Raw genomic sequence first — 22,302 nt, 5'->3', positions numbered from 1 at the left:
TAGTAACTCAATTTTTTAAAAACAGGTTCTGCAACTTTTTAACACTTGACAACTGAAGTAGTCTCACTCTTTTTTAAATGCAATGATAAATTTTGACTTCATTTCCACGTACAGGGACCAGGTACAAAAAAGTCATAATGCAATTTTATTTACATTAATACTATCAAAATGGATTTAGAAAGACCAAGCATTAGCTGCTCAGAGTATTTAAGAGGTATCCTTCCCCCTCCCCCCGGCCCTCCAGTTCAAAAGCCATTTTAAAATTCATTCAGGAGTGTGAAGGAAGTTGAATAGCTTCCTTGAGTTGCCTTTACAGTATCACGCTGATGTTAACTGAGAAAATATTGGGCTGACAGAATGCATTTGGGATACTCGTTATTATACACACTGGAGTTCAAAACTACTCAATTCTGCATCTTTAAGTGAAAAAAGTTAATATACAGGGATTCAAAGTTTCAACATTAACATTCCTTAAAATGTGCAAAAGGACATCACTAGCTTATTAATTATACTAGTGTTTATCATCAAGTATAAGTCACTTTGATTAGTCAACAAAAAATCATCTGATTTCCATGGAATAGCAATCTGATTCTCCTGTAAGCAAGCTGCCCACCCAGTACTTCGGCCACCAAAATTCTAGAAACCAACTGGTTGCTCAAACAAGCATACCACCCAAGCAGCCAGTTTGACCACTGCCAAAAGATCTTCTACCAGTGACTGAAGGAAGACTGGGTGCAAATTCCTCAGCTCCAACTTGCATACATTCACTTAACTGAAAAACAAAGCTGCAATTTCAGAGGACCTGGCAAGACATATCTAAAGCCTCCTATTACCTGGCAAGCATGTATACCAAAGACAAACTTGTTTGGTCCTAAGAATTTCACTGGTTAATTTTGGAGGTATTCGCACCAAAACATTTGGTTCAGGTAGCAGTTTTTTTTGGGCCTAACTTTTAACACCTGCCTTCCTCCCAAAAGTGCCTTTGTGGTAATCATAAAAAGGTATCCCTCAAAACTTTAAGTACCAACAAAAGTTATTACAAATTTTATTGCATTAAACTTTAAATATTAAATATGCATTAGCCATTTTTTTCAGTTTCACAAGTTTTTTATTTCTTGCTTCTTGTGAAAAGCTGTCTTTCCACAAAAAGCTCTTTAATACTGGCAACAGGGCGAAGATTTCATCCAATTCCACCACTGCATTCAGTCAAATACTGTCTCTTCCTTGAGTCTCCCAAGCAGTTTCTCCTTAGTGGTTTTCATTGGGAAAATGTTTAGAATCCTTTAACAATCCAAGTGGTTTTCTACTTTACCATTAACCTTGAAGTTAACTTTTTAGTGCTGGACTATGATTTTTGTCTCCTTCTTTGCTATCCTTCATTAATGATGCAAACACCTGCAAAGCAATGTTTAAAGGTTAAATGAAGCACACTAATTGACCTTTATAAATACTGATTTCTTTAGGGTTCTTTATGTACATCAAATCAGTGAAGCCCGTTATAGCCCCTCGTCCCCAGTGACGCACTGAAAGTGAAGGGAACAAATTCCCACTGCTCTTTGAAAAAGGCCATCGTTTCTGTACAATGCATACCTTCCCACCCAACAGTCCTAACCAGCCTCCCCATCCACAATTACAAAATGCAACCAAACAAAGTGCAAGTAGTCTCAGTGTGCAGATGGATCCTAATACAGCAGCCACTGCATGCAGTACCCTAGCTGCACTTTTGGGGAACTCAAGAAGAGGCATCAACCTGATTCACTGAACATGCTAAAAATTTAGCTCACTCTGGATTTGGCCACATTTTACTATAAACATTCTTAACAACTGAGAAGTGTTTATGTACACTGTCTGCACCAATGAACTGATCTCTTAGGAGCAGAGGAACTGCAGCATTATCCCAGTGGCCTTGAGAGAGTCTCACCATAACATACCCTTCCTCTGGAAACGGGGTGTGTGGGCAGTGAGTTCTGATGTCTTACCACCACATTATGCAGCTTATAGCTATGGGAACTCATCAAGTCCGCAACAAATGCACAGTCTTCAAAATCATAAGAGTCTCCATTCAAGGGCCTACAGATACGAATTGCCCCAGTGCATGCCAGACAAGTGCCCCACCCAAGCCAACTCTGAACTGAGCATGCTGACATCACGCTTTGTAAAGAAATATAAGCGATGATTCCCATTGGCCAGAACCCTTCAACAGCCAGCCACTCTTGTTCAGGTAGCAGACTTTTAATTAGCATGACCAGAAAACATGTGTTCGACTACAAGGTACCTAGAAAGGCCTAGGAAGGAACTGAACTGCACCACTGAACTGAAACACTGAGCGGATCCAATTCACATTCTATACTACACAAAGGTATTCTTAAGGAATGGTTACCAATGATCATCATGTATTCAGACGTACAGTGATGCCACTCACCTGAGCCCATTTTTTGTTACTATTCTGCATCTGGATAGATGCAATACAAGTGAAGAGCTTCTCTGATGTGATGTCTTCAGGTAGCTTTGTCAGAAACTGTGCTATATGAATGAAGTCCATCTGTAGGAGGATATCTTCATATAATCTAAGAATTCCTAATCCAGTTCTGAACAAAAATTCTTCTCCATCTCTACAAAAGACATCCCAGACACGACAGGCCAGATCAAGGGGTAGCGACTTGCTGTACAGGGTGAAGATCCTGAATTTTGAAATTATAAGCATCAGGCACAGGGGGACAAAGGACATGCCTGCAACTTTTGCTGCTTAAGAAGTGGTTTGAGTTCCTCTAGTACCTACGAGTATCAGTGACAAATTATATGAAAGTAATACTTTGGGTCTGGGAAATTAACACTGACAGATCACCTGGCTTTTGAATCTACGTTATCAGATGCAAGACCACTCATCTGGGGTTCGATCCTTAGGAAGAGATCCATGGATGCAAGGGGGGAGGTGATTTTCCACTGATATTCCACCTGCTGCAGCCCTTCCCCATCATACTATTCCTAAGGCCCCCCCCCACAACATCTCAGGGGGCATTTTGAGTTGCAGTTAAAGAGGGAAGAGGCGGGGAAGTCGTGCTTTCATACACATAATTCAGACAGGATTCAACTCCTGCAGTTCACATAGAAGCCAGACTATTGGGGATACCTGTAACTCCCCTCATTTTCTGCTACAGAACTGCTGCCTTTACATTCAAATATGTAATATCTAATATTTAATGCTGTACTAATACCAAACACCCTTCTTTAACACAAAAAAGCCAACCTCTACCGTGTCACCCCAACACCCTTTTCTATTCACATTTTTCTATTCATTAGTTGCTGCTGTTGTTATTGTTGTTGTTTTGACAATCACATCACAAGTAGATTTTTATTTTTCCAACTACCCTCACTTTCAACTGCATACAAGGGGGAGCCAATTTGGCAGCCCATTAAGATCTTAGCAACAACACCACGGGCCAATTCCTCAATTTAGCAAGATGAGGCCATAACATAAAACTGAGTATTTAGCCAGTCTTTTACTTACCAATCTATTAAGTATATGTCTGGACTAAGATTGTAGGTTTTAAAATGATGAAACAATTTGGGGAGGTTTTCCTCAAAGAACACTTCAAACGCTGCAAAGTACTTCAGCATCTGTGAACAAAACAGAAAAGCCTAAGAGTACTTTCATGCCGGAAAAAAACTAAGTGCCAACAATGCTGGAGCCCTCAAGGAACTATAAACCAGTCGACAGAACACAAATGGGTGATTTAAGGGAATAAGACACAGTATTTAAATAGGGAACTTGTTCTTGCCCTGGAAGCATCCGCAGTTCTTTAGCAAAGAGCCCAGATTTTAACCAACATTCCGTCATGCAGCACGCACCCCAGATAAACAGACTGCAGCAGAAGTGGTTAACAGTCTGTATCACAAGCAGCTTTGTGTGCCCTTTTCCTCGTTATTTTTCGTTTAAAAACACTGCAGAATGGACATTAGCCTAACGTTTTCAGAAAAGGCACAATGGGTTTAGAGAAACAGTAATGGCCGAAAGTGCTGCAAACGGAGAGGGGTAAACAGTGCTGACAGAACACTTATTGTTGCTGCCGTCAGCCTCAGAATGCAGGTACCCACAGAACTGACAAGCATGAAAGTACAGCCACAGAGCTAAAAAACCCAGAAATTCCGCGGGCCATTTGCCACCCAATGTCTTAACAGCAAAAATCTATTTTAAGCAAAATAATAAAGTTACACAGCAGTTCAAAACGGGGGTTTACCATGCTGTGATCCACCCGGAAGAAGGCCAGCTGGCATGGCTTGTTCAGGAGGTTCGCAAAGGCAATGAAAGCATCCGCCTCTTCCAGGTTGAGAATGAGGACTGCAGCAATGAAGGACATTCCCTGGACCTTCAACAAAACAAAATGGGGGGGGGGGACTTTAGCAAGTACAATCTCATTTTTACATTATGGCAAATATATAAAAGCTTGATATAGTGTTAAAACAGCTACTACATCTCCAGATTTCCCTTCCATTTTTCTCTCACCCTTCCTCCAAAAGGCTCATAGGAGTGTACACAAATAATGTCCCCCAAGCCCCTTTTTGTCCTCTTAAATTACCCTGTGAGGGCAGGCAGGCTGAGAGTTTACTTGCCCATGATTACCCAGTAAGTTTCAAGGAGGAGTAGAGAGTTGAACGTGGGCCTCTCAGGTCCTAGTTTGATACCAACCCCTATACTACTCCAGCTCTCAGTGGGTGTCAGTTGTGACAAAAGACTGACAAATTTAATGTTATTTTATTTGTGCTGATTTTATCTGTCTGCAGCACCGGAACAGTGAACACAGTTACATGAGAGAAGGCAGGTAATTCAGGAACACCATCGTGAAGGCTAAAATGAAAGCCAGAGTCCGGTGGAGTTCCTGTTTTATGAAGACTATTCATGTATCTATTTTATAGCCCCTAGAAGCCACATTTAGCAAGTGGCTCCCAGCAGAGGATAAAAAGCATGTGTAAGATTCTTAGACACTGCAGCACAGCCACACCCCCACCCTACGGACCACACCTGTTTGTGACGCAGCCAAGTTTTATGCACACTGACTTGTCAGCAAGTCCCACTAAGTTCAGTGGGGCTCGTTTTGAACCATGTACAAGGCTGCAGCCTTAGGCTCCCTGCCAATCTGAGATGTCACAAACATGGCCACCTTTACTACAGTCAAAGGACAAATCTCTCACTGTGCTATTTATTAATGTCACATAGCCCAGGTGTGTTCTAGAGACATTTGATTCAATATCCATGGAATCTGTTCTTATAAAATATTGCTATAAAATTTATAGACACTCTACACTGGTAGTTATCTATCTCTTGTACAAAGGCAAATATTGCAACATTATGTGGATACTTACATATCCTACATCAGGTCTGTAACATGTATATGCTCCCAGTACACTGTGCAAGAGATCATGATATGGGCCCCCCTATAGAAACAGAGGACAAAAAAGTTGATGTTAAACTACAGAAACAAAATAACATGTTTTAAATCCAGACAACATCCTCAAATATTCACTTATTGTACAACTAACATCTATCATTTATCAATATATCTAATTCTCAACATGGCCAAAGCTGTGGATATTTAAATCTGGAGATTAAAGCCATGGACAAAGGGTTTCTATAAATCTGAAAAAAAACCAGGTTTGCAGAAAAATCTGCCATCTAAATAAAAATACATTGGGTGTTAAAATCCTCTAAACTAACACAAGCAGCTCCTGTAGCTTTAAGAAACAAATGCACTGTCAGTGACTATTGTGGGAGTTGCTAGGTAATCACAGCAGTATTGACAGCCTTCAAGCCTTGCTTTCTATCAGTAAAAGGCAAGGGGAGGGGAAAGGGCAGAGCCCTTTCCAGGGCTGTTTTGGCCTTTGAAGGAAGACTCAGTAGAGTCAGGCCTTTTATCGGCCATCAGACAACTTCACAGACTGACATGACTCACCTGGGACTGGCTGCTTGATACTATTCAACAGCAGCCACTCCACAAAAGCCAGCATGGTGTAGTGGTTAGAGTTTCAGACTAGAAACTGGGAGACTCAGGTTCAAATCTACTCTACTATGAAAGTTCACCGGGTGATCTTGGGCCTGTTACATATTTTCAGCCTAACATACCTCAAAGGGCTGATAATACTGATAATACATCCTATACACAGGAGTGTAGTTCACAGTCCCTGTCCCATTTATGAGGATAAAATGAAGAGAAGAATGATGTAAGCTGTTTTGGGTACCCCTTGTGAAGAAAGGCAGGTATATATGAAGTAAATACAGTTGAGGATAGGTAGTGGATAAAAGGTTGATGGGTGGAAGGACAGAAGGAAGCAGGGAAATGTGAGGATACAGGAGCTACCAGGAGGAAGGAAAGAGGAAATCGGGCAAGGAGGGGGACAGAAGGGAAAGTGATGTGCCCCCCTCCCCAGTCCTCACAGGTTTCCCTCCTCACAACTCAAGATAGAACGTTTTCCCCAGGTAGAGACTGCCTGGATGAGGGAAGGAGGGAAAGCTGGAGATATTGGGGGGGGGGTGCAGACATAAGTAGGTTGGCTGGTAGGTGGTGGGTGGAGAAAGAGAGAGGGAAGCAAGAAAAGGGAATAGGCTATGGGGGCTTTCAAGGAAAGGAAAGAGAAAATAGCGATGGAGGGGAAATGAGATACCCCTGCAAGTCCTTCAAGGTCCCCCACTCATTTACTATATCTATAGTCCACCTTTGTCACTGAAACGCAAAGAGGAGTAATATAGTGTAAATCAATGCAATCAATATGTGACATCTGATAAGCAATGTACTAGGATCACAGAAATCTGAACAAGCACAGAAATTAGACATGATACAGAATGCAAATGCAATGCAGAAAAATGGTATTACAGCAGTAGAAAATAATGCAGTAACAGCAGGATAACACAGTAAACTGATAATACATCCTATACACAGGAGTGTAGTTCACAGTCCCTGTCCCTTTATAAAGCACATTCCTGAACTATTCTGTTATCACATAGCCCTATTACCTTTACAGGAATGCCCTCCTGAACAACTGTTTTACAGAGTTTATGGAAAGACAGAAGTCACCCCCTCAGACAAGCCATTCCACAATGTAGGGGGGCCACAATCCAGAACGCAGGTCTATGAGCAGATGTTTACCTTGCCCATTTGCGGGGTGATACATGCAGAAAGCCCTGAACAGATGAGCAAATCTATCATGGTGGAGCACAATGCTCCCTCTAAGCTGTGGAACTTTGTGAGCAAAAATTCTACTCTGTGAGCTACTGGCATTAAAGTTGTGAGCAAGTGATTTGGCAACTGCATAAATCAGTTTGCTCTGGAGCCCTCCTTCCTGAGCCGAGACAGAAATGTGTGAGCCGGAGGCTAAAAACTGTGAACTAGCTCACACTAACTCAGCTTAGAAAGAACACTGGAGAGGTGGTCCTGCAGATGGGAAGGTCCAAGGCCCATGGCTCTGTATATGATAGCAAGTACCTTGAATTCGACCCAGTAACTGACAGGCAGCCAAGGGAATGACAGTACAGTGTGTGTGATATGCACGCTCCTGAAAATAACCGAGCTGCAACAATCTGTAGCAACTAGAGTCTTCAAGCTATGAGTGGAGACATACGTAGAGAGCCTTACAGTAGTCTGGTCTCAATGTTAGCGTGGCATGGATCCACGTGACTAGATCAGCTGAGTCAAGGTATGGGGCCATCTTCCAGGCATGATGAAGTTGGAGGATTTTTTTTTTTTTTTGCAGGTACATTAACTTGCTTCCCCAGCAGTAGTGCTAGGTACAGTATAACTTCTAGGCTCTTAGACAAGACAGCAAGGGTCAACTGAACTCCCTTGAAAGTGGAAAGTACAGCGTGTCCTTGAAGGCGTCGGCCCTTGCCAGCCAGGAATGCTACATTTCAGTTGTAGTCGCTTGGCAAATAGATATTTCCTGTTCCTACAGTTCTAGCTCCAAGCAAACATGGGCAAGGGCAAGCTAGCTGAAGTTTAGGAAGTTAAACCAGTATTTAACCTTGGTTCTCATCTCCGTAGCTGAAAACTGGGACGTTCACAAACACTAGACCACCAATTTTTCTTCATGTCCTCTGGACTGTGCACAATACCTGTTAGTTACAAAGAACTCAACACTGAATTCAAAATAGGCTCTCTCTTAGCATTAGGTTCTCTCTTAGATGCACACAGCCTACAAAGCAGGGCTCTCCTTCCTCTTCTCACCACAAGCCTTCTCTGACAATTCTGAAGTTTAAGAAGCAGCCTGTGATAATCCTTAAAAATCTTCATGTATCTGAAGGAGTGCTCTTCTCTATACAGAGCCATGAGCCAGCTTCTATCAGCCTGACAGCTAACTTTGGAGGTCCCTGTTCCAGGAAGCCTGTTTGGCCTCCATATGACTTTAAGCCTTTTTGGAGGCTGTGCCCAGTCCCGGAAACTGCCTGTTAATACCAGTGTGTAAAGTATCTTCTCTGGCTAGATTTTCCTAACTGTGCAAGAGCATACTATTCCAGTCAACATTTGCTAGTCAAATATTGATTTTTATGCCTTCTGTGGCCCAATTCTGGGCCAAAAGGATGATGCTGATGGCTTGTGGTCCTTGTACGGGGCGCTTGGACAAGTTAATGCATGTACTTTGAATGCAGTGTTGGTGTTGTGCTACATGATGATCATTGTATATTGCGACAGTGTTTATGGATTACATGCTGGCGGCTGCTTTGAGCACAGACAGAAGCAGTGCATAAATTTTGAAAGTAAATAAGAAAAAAAGCAGATGTTCCACTGGGTAGGCAGTTTCTTTACAAAAACTAGTTTGGGACATGTAATTAGCAACTTCCCCCTTGTAGTTTATTAGGAAACAACAAGAAAGCGAATGAAACATTTATTAAAGAAAGCGAATGAAACATTTCGCAACTTAATAAGCCATTTAGCTCAAATGGCAGCCTTATTTAGAAGTAAAAAAAGTTCAACCTGAACATTTATGTTTGGCCCTTAATATAAAACAGGAACTGAGAATTAAGTTCAGTTTGTAAATTGGCCAGGAACCCAAGCTGGCCAAGCAAACAAAGAAGGGAATTACCAGACTAAAAAAAAAGTAATAAAGTGTCAATTTCTCTTTCAGCACAACAAATTAATTCTGTATCTGTGAGCCCGACTGGAGTTCAGCTCTAGGAATGTAACCATAGTAAACTCAACATTCACTGAATGTAGTATAGTGAATCATGACAGCTTTTAATTTCATCAACAGCAGAAATGGAAGATCACTTTGCTCAATTCATGGCTGTTTGGGGAGCACACAGATCAATTTCAACTTTTTTGCCCCCTATGAACTTTGCTTAGAGGGAACACTGGAGAGGAGAGCCACTGAGATAATCAAAAACCTTACCATAAGCAAAGACAAGTATCAATGAAGACATCACAGGAAATGTTACACTGACAAATGGCTTCTTAAAATTTGTGTCATGAGATTTTTTTTAAAGTATGCATTAATTTATTTTTTGGGGGGCAAAACTCATGCAGCTATGAATGCACTAAACTATTAAAACTTTGGTACATGTGTAGAAGATCTGAAAAACCCTAGAATTGGCTTTCGGAAAGCTGTGCTTCTTAGCTACAGTAAGAGGCTTCCCCACATGTCCCTCTCATCTGTGGCTGCACCCATGCCTTTCACCCAAGCCAGAGAAAAGGCACATGCATTGGAAAAACTGCTCCACATGCTCAGCTAGAAAATGGTGCGACATTCCCTTTGTCCCTCTGCTGCAGGAACATACAAGTATCCATGACACTTGCCAGCCTAAATGTAACATTGCAGCTCACTGCCACTTTCTGCCTCTCCCTTCATTGTAATCCACTGCCGTGTAGTTGGTACTCATAATCTATCTCGGGGTGGTGACAGTAACTCCCCCTTCCATACCATTCCAATCCTGATTCAGAGCTACCTACTGCAGCTATTTCTTCCAAACTGAAACCATGGTTATTGGCTAACTTGTAGTAATTAGTAAACACCTGTTCAAGACCATGAACCTGTGACAGAAGGTTCTGCAAAAGCTTTCATGGATTCAGCTGAATGGACTGCAATGGAAAAGCTACCTACTGACTAACTTCTAAGCAAAGTTAAAAATGTTTTACCTTCTGAAAAATATAGAGGGATGGAAAAGTGCGGGATATATCCAATTTTATTAGTTCCAAACTAGCCTCCCGGTCAGCCACCGATACTCCAGCATCTATTTAAAGCACGCAGATTTAGAGACATTTCTGTATATCAGTTTACATAAGCATGTTAAAAAGTATGTCATATTCCTACACACAGTATCAGATCATTACATCAGATCAAACACTCTGAGGTTGCTTTCCCACCGAGGGAGAAGGGATCTGAGCAAGCTACTTCATCTGATTGGGTTTGTTTGTTTGTTTTCTGCAACAAGTAAAAATTGATATACTCTCAGAAGGCCAATCTATGACAAAAAACTTCACATTGGCTGCGGGCACACGGGCAGGAAAATGCGGGGGGGGGGGGGGGGGGGGGGTTGCCCGCCTGGGCTAAAAAACACGCAGTTGCACGAGCAGACGTCCGGTGGAGGTCCCGTGGTAGGGGGGAGGTGCCGATCACTCCACAGTCCTGCGGCGCGGCAAAGGAGCGGGGCACGGGGCAAACGGGGTTGGGTTTTTTTAAAAACTCAAAAGTGTGCATGCTCCCTTGGGTGCTTGTGCGCATTTGTGGAGACTTTGGGGGGAAAAACCTTTTTGTGAGGGGACATGGGCGGGCGCCGGAACTACCACCGGAAACGCGATCAGACGCCTGCCCTTGCCCCGCGGTTTCAGGAAACTAGTACCTCCGAGGTACTAGTTTTTTACCGCACATCTTCCGCGGGAAGCCTTGGGTTCGCCACGGGAGCTCGACGCTTCCCAGATGTGGCGGTGAGATCGCGCCCGGAAAATCCGCCTATCTTCCGTCCCTCTAGCGTGCCTAATGCTCCGTGTGACCGCAGCCTATAATCATCTAAAAACATTCAAGATAACCACGGCACAGAAATAATGTTTCTGCAGTATAGCCATTTCTCTCTCAAGAGGTTAAGATATTAACATCAGATGGTTCTGCTGGGAAAGAAGAGGATTCCCCCCCCCCCAGATTTCTGTAGTACTCAGAAGAGTCAATTAAACAAGCAGACCCCTGTTGAATTGATACATCCAGTTCACCACCCTCTCATTATACAATAAAAGAGGCTCATGCTTTTGAAGAACTGAGAACAACTAAACCTGACACAATTTGACTTAGCAGAAGTGGTCTTAAAAGTACAGTTCTTTGAGCTTTAATGCCAAAGCCATCAACATAGAATAGGAGAGCAGCACATTGATCTAATGGCAGAACTTTCTCCTAACAATCTGCTAAACTACTAGAGGGACACACCAGTAAATCTCTAAAAGCATTCAGCAATATTATGTGGTATAGCCTGCTCAGAGCTGTACCGCTTTATACTTAATGGGGAGGGTCACATGCTATTTGACACTCCACTATGTAAAATTTCCTCTGTACATTACATTAGCTTGAAAGGGAGAAAGTTCAACCAGTACTCTTCTCCCCTACATGTTTGCATTCCAAGGGTTAGCATCAAAATGTGATTCCTTCACCTTGTAGTACAGACTAGGAGGTCGTATGGTATTAAATTGTCAGTACAATATACACACATTGAAATCTGTTACAGATAGCAACTAGAATTCTAACTCACCTTCTGTGTCATTCTCGGCACCTGTCTCCCCAAAACTTTTCCATCGCTCCTTGGCTCTGGATAAGAAGATTTCATAGAGTTCTGCAAAACATGAAGCAAAATAAAACTCAAAGTCAATTTTAGCATAAATTTATTGAAGTAGAAACATTATCACTGAGTTCAGCTGATCTAGACATTTAAAAATGAAGAGATTCACATCTGCTGTAGTCTTCAAGATACTTTTTTGAAAGTAGTCACTAAAATTAAGTGACTCCAGACTTACAAACTGCCAGAGCGCACATTCTATGGCAGTTAAAGCAACATTAGTGATTTTTGCTGAGAACTGGAATCCAAAGAGCACTTGGATTTACTAGTAAGTATTTGCTTCATCATAAAGTGAAGTCATAAAGTCAGCAGCATCCTCAAACAAAATCTTCAGCCAGCAGCCCTGAATATTTATAGTTATAGCTTGTGTGCATATCCATCCACACACAAACTTGCCATCAACAAGCTTTAGATTTTTTAATCTGCTGATGAGTGGCTGGCCGGAGACTATTCCAGCTACCATAGCTGAGGGACTGGAGGCTGGATGGCTGAAGCAGAGCCGACTGAAAAAAAATCCTTCGAAGACGGAGGTCCTGTGGCTGGATCAAGGTGATGCTGGGGCGGGTTGTCAACTTCCTTCCCTTAACGATGTGCCTCTAACACTGACACCAACTGTCAAGAGTCTAGGGGTGATCTGGGATGCCTCCCTGTCAATGGAGGCAACAGATCACCAGTATAATTAGGCTGGCATTTCTCCATCTACACCAGGCTAGACAACTGGCTCCCTACCTGTCCTGTCAAGACCTGGCCACAGTGATCCACACAATGGTTACGTCCAGACTGGACTACTGTATCTCACTCTACGCAGGGCTACCCTTGAGGATGAACCAGGAACTTCAACTGGTCCAGGACGCGGTGGCGCGAGTCCTTACAGAGACCCTGATTAGAGCTCATATTCAACCTGTGCTCCACCAGCTGCACTGTCTCCCAGTCAAATTCCGGATCAGGTTCAAGGTTATGGTACTGACCTTCAAAGCCCTAAACGGTCTGGGACCAAGATATCTGAGGGACCGCCTCTAGTCCTGGTAGGTTCCTCAAAGGGTTCTTCGCTCAGCTAATAACTACTTGCTGGTGATCCCTGGCCCGAAGGCCATCTGGCTTTCCCCAACCAGGGCCAGGGCCGAAAGAACGCTCTGTCCAATGAGACCTGGGCCCTGCGAGATTTGAAACAATTTTGCAGGGCCTGTAAGACAGAGGTGTTCCACCAGGAATATGGTCAAGGATGAGTGGCAACTCCCCACCATGGACCAATTCTTGATCTGCCCTATTGTACCACCTACTGAGGAACTGTTAACACGTTGATTGTTAATGTCTAATTTAAGTTGTATTTTATAATTGTATGTTGACTTTAAATTTTGTGACCCACCCTGAGTCTTACTGAGTAGGGGAGGGCAGGCGATAAGTCCAATAAATAAATAAATAAGTTTCAGGAAAGGGAAGGATTTTTATTTCTATTTTTTTCATTTTGAAACTGGTACTGGACGGCACATCTTCTCTTAGAAGGAAAGCAAAAATCCTATACTGGTGAGGGGTTGCAGTACGATTCTCTCTCAGCTGAGACGAAGTTTGTACTTCACCAACAGAAGCAAGTTCTCTCAGCTTCAGAGAAATCATGCTTGTATCATATATATAGTTACAGACCACCACTTCGCTGAGTAAGTCTCCATGCTTTATTACATACCAGGAGTGATATTCAGTTCATTTCCTACAGCAAGACTCCAAACCTTCCCACGAACACTTGGAGGTAACCCTTGCCACCACAATTCCCGAACTCTTCTCGTAGAACGCCTAAAGAGACAGAAAGAAATGTTTTTTCCTGCTTACAAGGCCAATGCCCAGTGCTCATCTCCTGCAAAAGCACTGCTACCGTCATGGGAAACAGTGCAACTATGGATATCCTACCCACATGGGAGTGTCAGTTCACACAAAAGGGACCTAAATGTGCCCGGATTGAGTTTGAATGGAAGCCTCGAGAACCTCCTGAACTCCCCAGAAGTAAACGAGCGGAGGCCCACAACATATATGACATGTCCCCAAGCCATCATTGCAGCATGTAGCTTCTTGGTAGTATACACTGAACATTATTTTCCCATTCCTCCTCCAGCTGTTGCTCATGTGCAGGTCTCCACAACTTCTGTGATTATGTACACAAGCCCAGCCTCTACAGCTCTCCCTTCAAGCATTTCAGCCCAGCATCAATAGTAGTAGTGCTGCCCTTACCTTGATGAATACCAACAATATAATCCTAAACGGAGTTACGTCATTCTAAGTCCACGGTCTCCCAATGGAACTCTGCTTCAGATTGCACTGTTAGGCACACACTTCTAGTCTATTTTCCTCCTCTGATCTTAGGGGATGTTCCGAGAGAACTGGGTCTTTCCTTCAACTCACTGTATCAGGCACTTTTTCAGCTTTTCGAGGAACAGTAAGCATTTGAAAGCTGTGGTTTTATATGACAGGAAATCACTGGCTTCTTTTTGTGGAAGTAAGATCACTTTGTGGGACAGGCAGCAATGCTTCCCCAGCACAGCTGGTTTTTTGCCCACAGCTGCTTTGAGCACTGCACTCAGGGGAGCTGCCAGTCGCTGGACGTTCAAAGCATAATTTTCTGAGAAGCTGCTAATGACAATAATGCCTTGCTAAAGGCTCTTTGGGCCCTGACCTGGGTGGTCCCGTATAGCCTGAGCTTGTTAGATCTCAGAAGCTAAGGAGGGCCAGCCCTGGTTAGTATTTGGATGGGAGACCACCAAGGAAGTCCAGGGCTGCTATGCAGAGGCAGGCAATCGCAAGCCACCTCTGAACGTCTCTTGCGTTGAAAAGCCTACAGAGTTGCCACAAATAGGCTGAGACCTGATGGCACTTTCCACCACCACATAGTCTGCTTGAGCCGAAATGGGCTGAGACCTGATGGCACTTTCCATCACCACATAGTCTGCTTGAGCCATATTAGCGGATGCCAGACCAAGAAGCAACTAGCCCAAATAATCAGTCGCAAATTTGTTGGAATTCTGTATCAATCTTCTGTTACTAAGTACTAAATTACTTACATGCTCTCCCAATTAGGTAGTATTTCATTGATCCAAATCACCATAGCGCTAGCAATATTCTCCTCTTGCTTGAAGCGTTCTTTCATTATTTTCTTCCGTCTATGGGCATCCTTGATTTCTGTTAAACCCAAAGATCGGAAAAGTTTGTAGTAAGAGAATAAATTTGGTTACTAATTTATTCAGTGGGGTCCCTGAAATACAAATAATTTACAAATTTTCTTAAAGTTCACTTTTATATAGACATGCTCTCTAGAGAAATACTGGTTTCCATGTTGTAATATATAAGCAAGAAAAAAATGGCTGCACTTACTCTACTAACAAATAGCTCTCCGCAACTTTTCAGAAATAAATGAGTAACCATACCACTTTAATATGGAATCTTACACAGTTTGCTTTGTTATGTTTGTTACCAAATTCTTCAACAAACTATTGAAGAGCTTTTAAAAAAAGTTTCATGAGAGGTTGTTGTATACCAGTCTAGCTTGGTAGAACCAACATTTTAAAACAACTTCCAAGTAAACTATTATGGAAGATGTTCATACTAGACTTCTTGTAACTTACGAGTCATGACAAGCCAAGTGAGGTTAAACATTAGTGGATGATTTAATTAAAGTCTCAGAACTCAACAAGGGCTGAGAAACTCCTTTAATTACAGCAGATTCTAATTAAACAATGGCTCTGATTTGGAGCAGTAGCAGATTTAAATTTCTCACTCTGATTAGAATGACAGATACAGCAAGGTTTTTGTGAATGCTTTTTAAAAAGGAGAAGCTACATTTAAAAAAGTACCTCATGTTCTCAGATTCACCAGTAACAGCTACAGATAGGGGTTTTTTTCTTTCTGGACATAAGGTCTGACCTTGTGATTTCCTACGGTGACAGAACTTCTGTGTACTACTGGCAAGCACAAACGGTGACTTCCTAAGCCTAATACCATGTATGACAGTTCGAAGGCTTAATAAACCTTATTCTCTGCTGACCATCTGGGATGGCAGAAACCACGTGGAGGGTCTCAAGCACCTCAAATGCCACAGTGCATGGCTGGTGGACTATACCAGTCGTGAGATTTACAGGCTGACAATCACTACTGACTGAATGTGGACACCAAGTTCCTTCAGGACTATTTCTTATCTATGAAAAATACCCACAGACAAAAGCACTTAGGAAGTAGAGAAGTCTTTTGCGAGGTCTAGCCTTAACTCCCCCTTTGCCTTGGTGGCTATTACGTGACTGTTTCTGGACCGGGGACAGAATACACTAAGCACTATTCTGAGAAAGGATACTAAAACTTAGGAGAAAGTGATCAGCTGCATTTCCACGACCACAGGTTGTATCATATACAGGTTTCAGAACACAACTCAGTGTGTGGTTAGATTGTTGGGTCTCGGAGACCGAGTTCAAATTTCCACTCTGCCATGGAACTTTACTGGTGGCCTAACCTAACACAGGGTTGTTGTGAGGTTAAAATAGAGGGGAGGAGAACAATGGAAGCTGCTTTTGGCCCCCCGCAGGGAGAAAAGGTGGCAGAAAGTAAATTCAGAAAGCACCATTTATGAATGATGCACATGTATGTTAACTGCAGCTTCCTCTTGCAAAATATGTTAGCAGGCCACTGCTTCCGTTTCTTCTGTCAGCAGAAAGTGCAAGTTATGTATATATATATAGAGAGAGAGCATTAATGAGTGGCAAATTCAAAGCAGTGTATGAAGCAAGCCTGAAAGTTAGTGTTTCTAGTTCCTCATTTTCCTGTTGAGCTCCCACAGCGGACCGTACAAAACTGCTACAGCAACAATAGTTTTAAAGAAGGCTGAAACCAAACTTCACTGTTTAGAGCTTGAATAGTACTGCCCCTTACATGTAAAACCCAGGATCTTCTCCCAACATGAAGAAGTGAGCAGTGACTCATGAAAGCTCTTACCTTGCCACAAATTTGGTTATTCTTTAAGGTACTCCTGGACTCTTGACCTTTTCTACTGCTACGGGTAGACTGACACGGCTACCCATCTTGATCTATCCCAATATGTATTTAACATGATGCCCCTATGTTACTATACAGACCAATAAGGCTGCTACACACTAGCCATACCTCTTTTTTTTGCTTCTGCTACCATTTCATCATACTCTTGTCTGTGACGTAAAGCCTCTTCTACAGATTTGGCAGGTAGATTCCTGGAAACAAATTTTAAGTAAATATAGGGGTGGCTGAAACAAATTCAAGATTTAATTTCCCATACAAAAAAGCAGCACTTGTGTCATGCTGGCTCAACAGTTCTTCCTTGCTGAAGCATTCATGGAAGTGCACCTTGGTCAAGGAAGAGTTTATGCCTAACCAAAGCTACAAATGAGGAAAGGTAATGTATTAACCTGTATTACACAGCAAAAGGTACATTTACCAACAACCAAATTATCAGTTTTATAAAACTGTTTAACTGACAGCCTCCCCCAAAGAATCCTGAGAACTCTGGGTTGGTGATAATATCATGTTTGTATTTACTATAATTCAAGTTTATCAATGGAGCTTTATAACACCATAAGAGCAGGTTCAGTCACTTTCAAACTGTGAAAAAGTCACTTTCTTTGCCCAATCTCACTTTTGGGGTTCACTTTGCAGTGAGATAATTAAAATATGAGTTCAGTATTGTAACTCTGCTCCAAATGACTACTAAAATAGAGCATCAAGGAAACTAGAAACTTCTATTACTATTTTAAAATGAGTTTACCCTTTAGGTCTAGAAGTTAAAAAATACTCTGTCATATCGACTCCTATGTATAGATCTGAGCAATGTGAATAACAAAGTTAAACTGTTAACCTCACTGGGAGATGGACTGTGCCCTCTGCTTGCTGAAAATCAAGCATTAATTTGCTAAGCATCCCAGCATGTCCTGTCATTTGTTTTGACACAAAATGGTTTTTCAAGAATTCACATTTACTTACGATGGCCGATCCTCCAAAATAAGAGCAGTAGTTGAAAGTGGCTCAAATTCAAAGTGCCTTCGTCTTGTTGCTTGGAGTACAGGTTTAGACACTTTTCCTGTTCTTGCTTCATATTCCTAAAAAAATGGAATTATACACATAGCACTCTGCCCAGTTCAATCAATAGCTAGAAGCATCATATAAATAACTGGCAGCAACCATGCAGTAGTAGTTTGAGACCCAGGAGTGAGAGATGTGGCATTTGATATGAGTGTGAGAGAGAGCACATATGCACTTTTGGGCAACATAACCTTAGGTAATTTAGGAAACAAAAAGGTGAAAATTCAGGAAACATATGTGGAAACACATGCTATCTACAGAATGAGATTCTGACTTTTGAATCTTAATTGCCAAAACACTGTAATGTAAGAGTATATTGGTTCTAATCCTGCTATTTTTCAGGAATGATCACCTCAGGTGTGAACGTAGCAGACTTACAACATTAAAATTGAAGAATTTTAAGCTATGTGTTGTTATCTCAGCCACGCTGACTGAAAATGAAGTTGGACATTAATCAGGAGTCCCAAACACTGAACAAAAATCAGTTTAAAGGGTTCATCTGAAACACTTCCTTGTGAGGGGTTTTACAGTAAATCCTGCCCTACGAGTTTGAACAGCCTTTAATGTAGGGTGCTCAGGGCAACACTACTTTATCAAAAATAGTTTTTATCTGAAGGAGAAGAGATTGAATTTATACCCCACCCTTCAGTCGGGAGTCTCAGAACGGCTTACAATCTCCTTTCCCTTCCTCTCCCCACAACAGACAGCCAGTGAAGTAGGTGAGGCTGAAAGAGCTCTTTCAAGGATTGCTCTTGAGAGAACAGCTCTGAGAGAATTTTGTGACTGACCCAAGGTCACACCAACAGCTGCATGTGGAGGAGTGGGGACTCAAACCCGGTTCTCCCAGATTAGAGTCCGGGCTTCTAACCACTACACCAAACTGGCTTTGCCAAGATATTTAGAACACCTTTGAAATCCAAAGGTAAATTGTGAAGAGCAACTAGTTGAATACCACTGGAAAATATGCTTGCTTTTATAGGACCGAATTAGCTTTTATGACTACTATAGATACTATACACTCAGGAGCACAAAGTAAACACACCAGTTTTCCCATTAAAAATAGCTATGCTCCTTTTTGGACTTTTCCTTCACTCTAAAGAAACTGCATGTAAACCATCAGGGAATATTTTATCCTGTTTATTGAAAAGTTATTATATAATAGGCTTGGGTATTTCACAGTTCTATTATAATGTGATGTCATCTTTTAATTTTTAATACAGCTAAGAGTTGTTTTGGAAGAAGGTGCAGCAAGCAGATGGTCTCACAAGCAAAGAATGCTGGGTAGTGGTCCTAAAACATAAGAGAGCACTTCATTTGCTTACTGTTTTTGCAACCAGAGTAAAAAAAACCAGGTTGCTTACCTGTAACTGGTGATCTTTGAGTGGTCATCTGTGCATTCACACCCATGGGATCTAGTGCGCACGTGCTGGATCGATCGGTGCCGTAGCAAGCTCTTTTAACGGATTTTCGCGCCCAGTCCCTCGGATATGCGCAGGAACCCCACCGCGCATGCCCAGAGGGGTGGGCGCAGACATCCCGCCAGTTCCTTCAAACTGCCGCAAATCAACCCCTATGGAAAATGTAGAAGCTGACAGCAGCGGGGAAGGAGGGCGGGTGCTGTGAATGCACAGATGACCACTCGAAGATCACCAGTTACAGGTAAGCAACCTGTTTATCTTCGACATGGTCTATGTGCTTCACAACCATGGGAGATTAGCGAGCAGTGGCCTACCTGGAGGAGGGTGCTGGCAGGTCCTTACTGCGTCGCCAAAGATAGAATGTGACGCCCCATATTGGTATTGGTGTTTGTACGGACGTCTAGGGCATAGTGCCTGATGAAGGTGTTAGGCGTGGCCCACGTAGTGGCTTTGCAAATGCCCGTCAGGGGAATTCCCTGGAGGAAGGCAGTGGAAGTCGCAACAGCTCTGGTAGAATGAGCCCTGATAGGGCCAGGCAACGGATGAGCCCCACAATCCACTTTGACAGGCGCTGAGCCGAGATGCGAGTACCCAGCCATGCTGACGCGTAAGAGACAAACAGTTGCAAGTCTCGTCTAGTTGGGTGTGTTCTATTGAGGTAGAACAGGAGAGCCCGCTTCACATCTAAAGTGTATAATAATTTGTCCTCCACTGATGCTGGATTAGGGAAGAAATCAGGGAGGAAGACCTCCGCCTGCAGGTGGAACTCTGAAGGAGATATCTGGTACGAGGCGGACTCCGTCTGGCAGAAAGGACAGGTAAGGTGTATCGTGCCGGAAAGCCAATATTTCTCCCACTCCCACTCCCGAGGTGACAGCACTTAAAAAGGTCGTTTTCCATGCTAGCAGTTTGAGGTCGCATGTTGCAAGTGGCTCAAAGGGCTTCCTCGTGAGCTGGCGGAGAACTAGAGGAAGGTCCCAGGGAGCGGCTGGAGTTTTGACAGGAGGGTAGAGATGCAATAAACCTTTTAAAAAAACGTTTTGAAATCGGATGGGAAAACAAAGTGCATCCGTCAACTGGGACATGGTAGGCCAAAAGAGCAGCCAAATAAACTCTCAATGATGAATGGGAAAGTCCCGAGTCAGCTAGGGCGAGTAGGAATTGGAAAACTCTCTCGAGACCCACTGAGGTGGCTCGAGGGCAGTGTTCCCTCTAAGCTGAGTTAGTGTGAGCTAGCTCACAGTTTTTTAACCTCCGGCTCACACATTTTTGTCTTAGTTCAGGAAGGCTGGCTTCAGAGCAAACTGATTTATGCAGTAGCCAAATTACCTGCTCACATCTTTAATGCTAGTAGCTCACAAAGTAGAATTTTTGCTCATAAGACTCCACAGCTTAGAGGGAACATTGCTCGAGGGGCATCATCACCTAGGGAAGAACAGAACCTTCGCCATTTATAATTATAGGACCTGTGCGTAGTAGGTTTCCTAGAATTCAACAGAACGTTCACTACGCAGGTGGAGAAGCCGATGACGTTATTCTCCATCCATGCCATCAGTTTCAATTGTGGTATGTCGTTATGTAGGAGAGGGGAGTTGGAAAAGAGGAGGAGGAGGTCCTGAGCCGGAGGGAATTGATGGTATATCCCTTCTGATAACTCGAGAACTGTTGAAAACCAAGGTTGTCTTGGCCACCATGGGGTTATTAAGATGCAGTACGCGGCGTCTCTGAGTATTTTGCGGACCACTCTCAGAAGCAGAGGTAAGGGAAGGAACAGGTAAAGAAGTCCCATGGACCAAGGGTAAAGGAGACCGTCTCCCAGAGATTGTGGGTCCCTGCCTCCTTGACTGCAGAACAGAGGACACTTTTTGTTGTTTCTGGTGGCAAAGACATCAACTTGGAGAAATCCCCACGTGTGGTCGGTGCTTCCCTGTTGGTTGACATAAGAGAGCTTCTGGGTGTTGTCCGTGAGGACCATGCCACATTTTCCCCTTGATTAAAGGCAAGAAGCTGATGACAGCATTTTGTATCGCCAGCAGTTCTAGGACGTTTATGTGTCACTTCCTGTTCTGTGCACCCCATTTGTCCCCCACGGAAAGGCCCATGGAGTGCGCACCCCATCCCGTCAGGGAAGCATCCGTTGTTATGGTGATGGAGGGTAGAAGGGTGCTCCCTGGAAGATATTCGAAGGGACAGTCCACCAAAGTAACGAGTCCCGTATGCTGGGAAGAGGGGATAGGAGGACGGTGTGGGCGTTTTTCGACAGGTCGTAGTTGCAGATAAACCAGAGTTGTAAAGGACGCATTTTCAGTCTGGCAAAGACGAGAACTGACATAGTTGCAGCCATTAGGGCAAGCAGTCTCTGAATTTGGAAGGCAGTGACGGAGGGTTGGGTACGGACGACGGTGACTAAGAAAATGATATCTGCCGCTCTGTTGTGTGGCAGGTAAACCATGCATGTCTTGGAATCCAGTATAGCACCGATGTACTGTATTCTCTGGACCGGGCACAATTGAGACTTTTGTCGGTTGACTTGGAGGCCCAGATTCTCCAATAGTGCCAGAGTCTCTGCGAAGTTTGCGACCAGGGCGTTCTTGGAGGGCGCTACCAGAAGCCAATCGTTGATATATGGGTAGATGGAGACACCCCGGAGACGGAGGAAAGCTGCAACCACAATAATAGTCTTTGTGAAGACTCTTGGGGTGCTGGACAGGCCGAATGGAAGGGCCGTATACTGGTAATGATGTTGACCAATCGCAAAGCGTAGGTATTGGCGGTGGGAGGGGTGGATGGTAAGGTGGAAGTACGCGTCTTGGAGGTCGAGGGTGGCCATCCAGACGTGTTTCCGAAGCAATGGCATAATCTGTTGTAGGGACACCATCCGGAAGCGGTGGTAGGTCACAAAACGGTTCAGTTCCGTTAGATCTAATATGGGTCGAACGCCTCCATCTTGCTTCGGGACTAATATGGGTCAAACGCCTCCATCTCGCTATTGTTGCCTCACAG

At 43.3% G+C, this 22,302-nt stretch overlaps 1 protein-coding gene across 2 annotated transcripts in view; it reads right to left on the bottom strand.

The window, feature by feature from the left end:
- The window catches only part of TBC1D12 (TBC1 domain family member 12), a 64,456-nt gene continuing 42,154 nt past the window's right edge, over positions 1 to 22,302 (bottom strand). For both annotated transcript variants that reach the window (XM_015406629.1, XM_015406630.1), the window contains 11 exons: positions 17,783 to 17,898; positions 16,934 to 17,016; positions 14,848 to 14,965; positions 13,482 to 13,588; positions 11,717 to 11,797; positions 10,119 to 10,213; positions 5,362 to 5,433; positions 4,239 to 4,367; positions 3,509 to 3,618; positions 2,423 to 2,681; positions 1 to 1,395 (listed from right to left, as the gene is read on the bottom strand). In XM_015406629.1, the coding sequence (XP_015262115.1) occupies positions 1,327 to 1,395; positions 2,423 to 2,681; positions 3,509 to 3,618; positions 4,239 to 4,367; positions 5,362 to 5,433; positions 10,119 to 10,213; positions 11,717 to 11,797; positions 13,482 to 13,588; positions 14,848 to 14,965; positions 16,934 to 17,016; positions 17,783 to 17,898 (1,239 nt within the window). In that variant the 3' untranslated portion in view covers positions 1 to 1,326. The remainder of the gene's footprint in view (positions 1,396 to 2,422; positions 2,682 to 3,508; positions 3,619 to 4,238; positions 4,368 to 5,361; positions 5,434 to 10,118; positions 10,214 to 11,716; positions 11,798 to 13,481; positions 13,589 to 14,847; positions 14,966 to 16,933; positions 17,017 to 17,782; positions 17,899 to 22,302) is intronic.

This window comes from Gekko japonicus, unplaced genomic scaffold (assembly GCF_001447785.1).
Source record: "Gekko japonicus isolate JY-2015 unplaced genomic scaffold, Gekko_japonicus_V1.1 scaffold165, whole genome shotgun sequence".
Classification (NCBI taxonomy): Eukaryota; Metazoa; Chordata; class Lepidosauria; order Squamata; family Gekkonidae; genus Gekko; species Gekko japonicus.
This window is presented reverse-complemented; position numbering and strand designations above follow the sequence as displayed.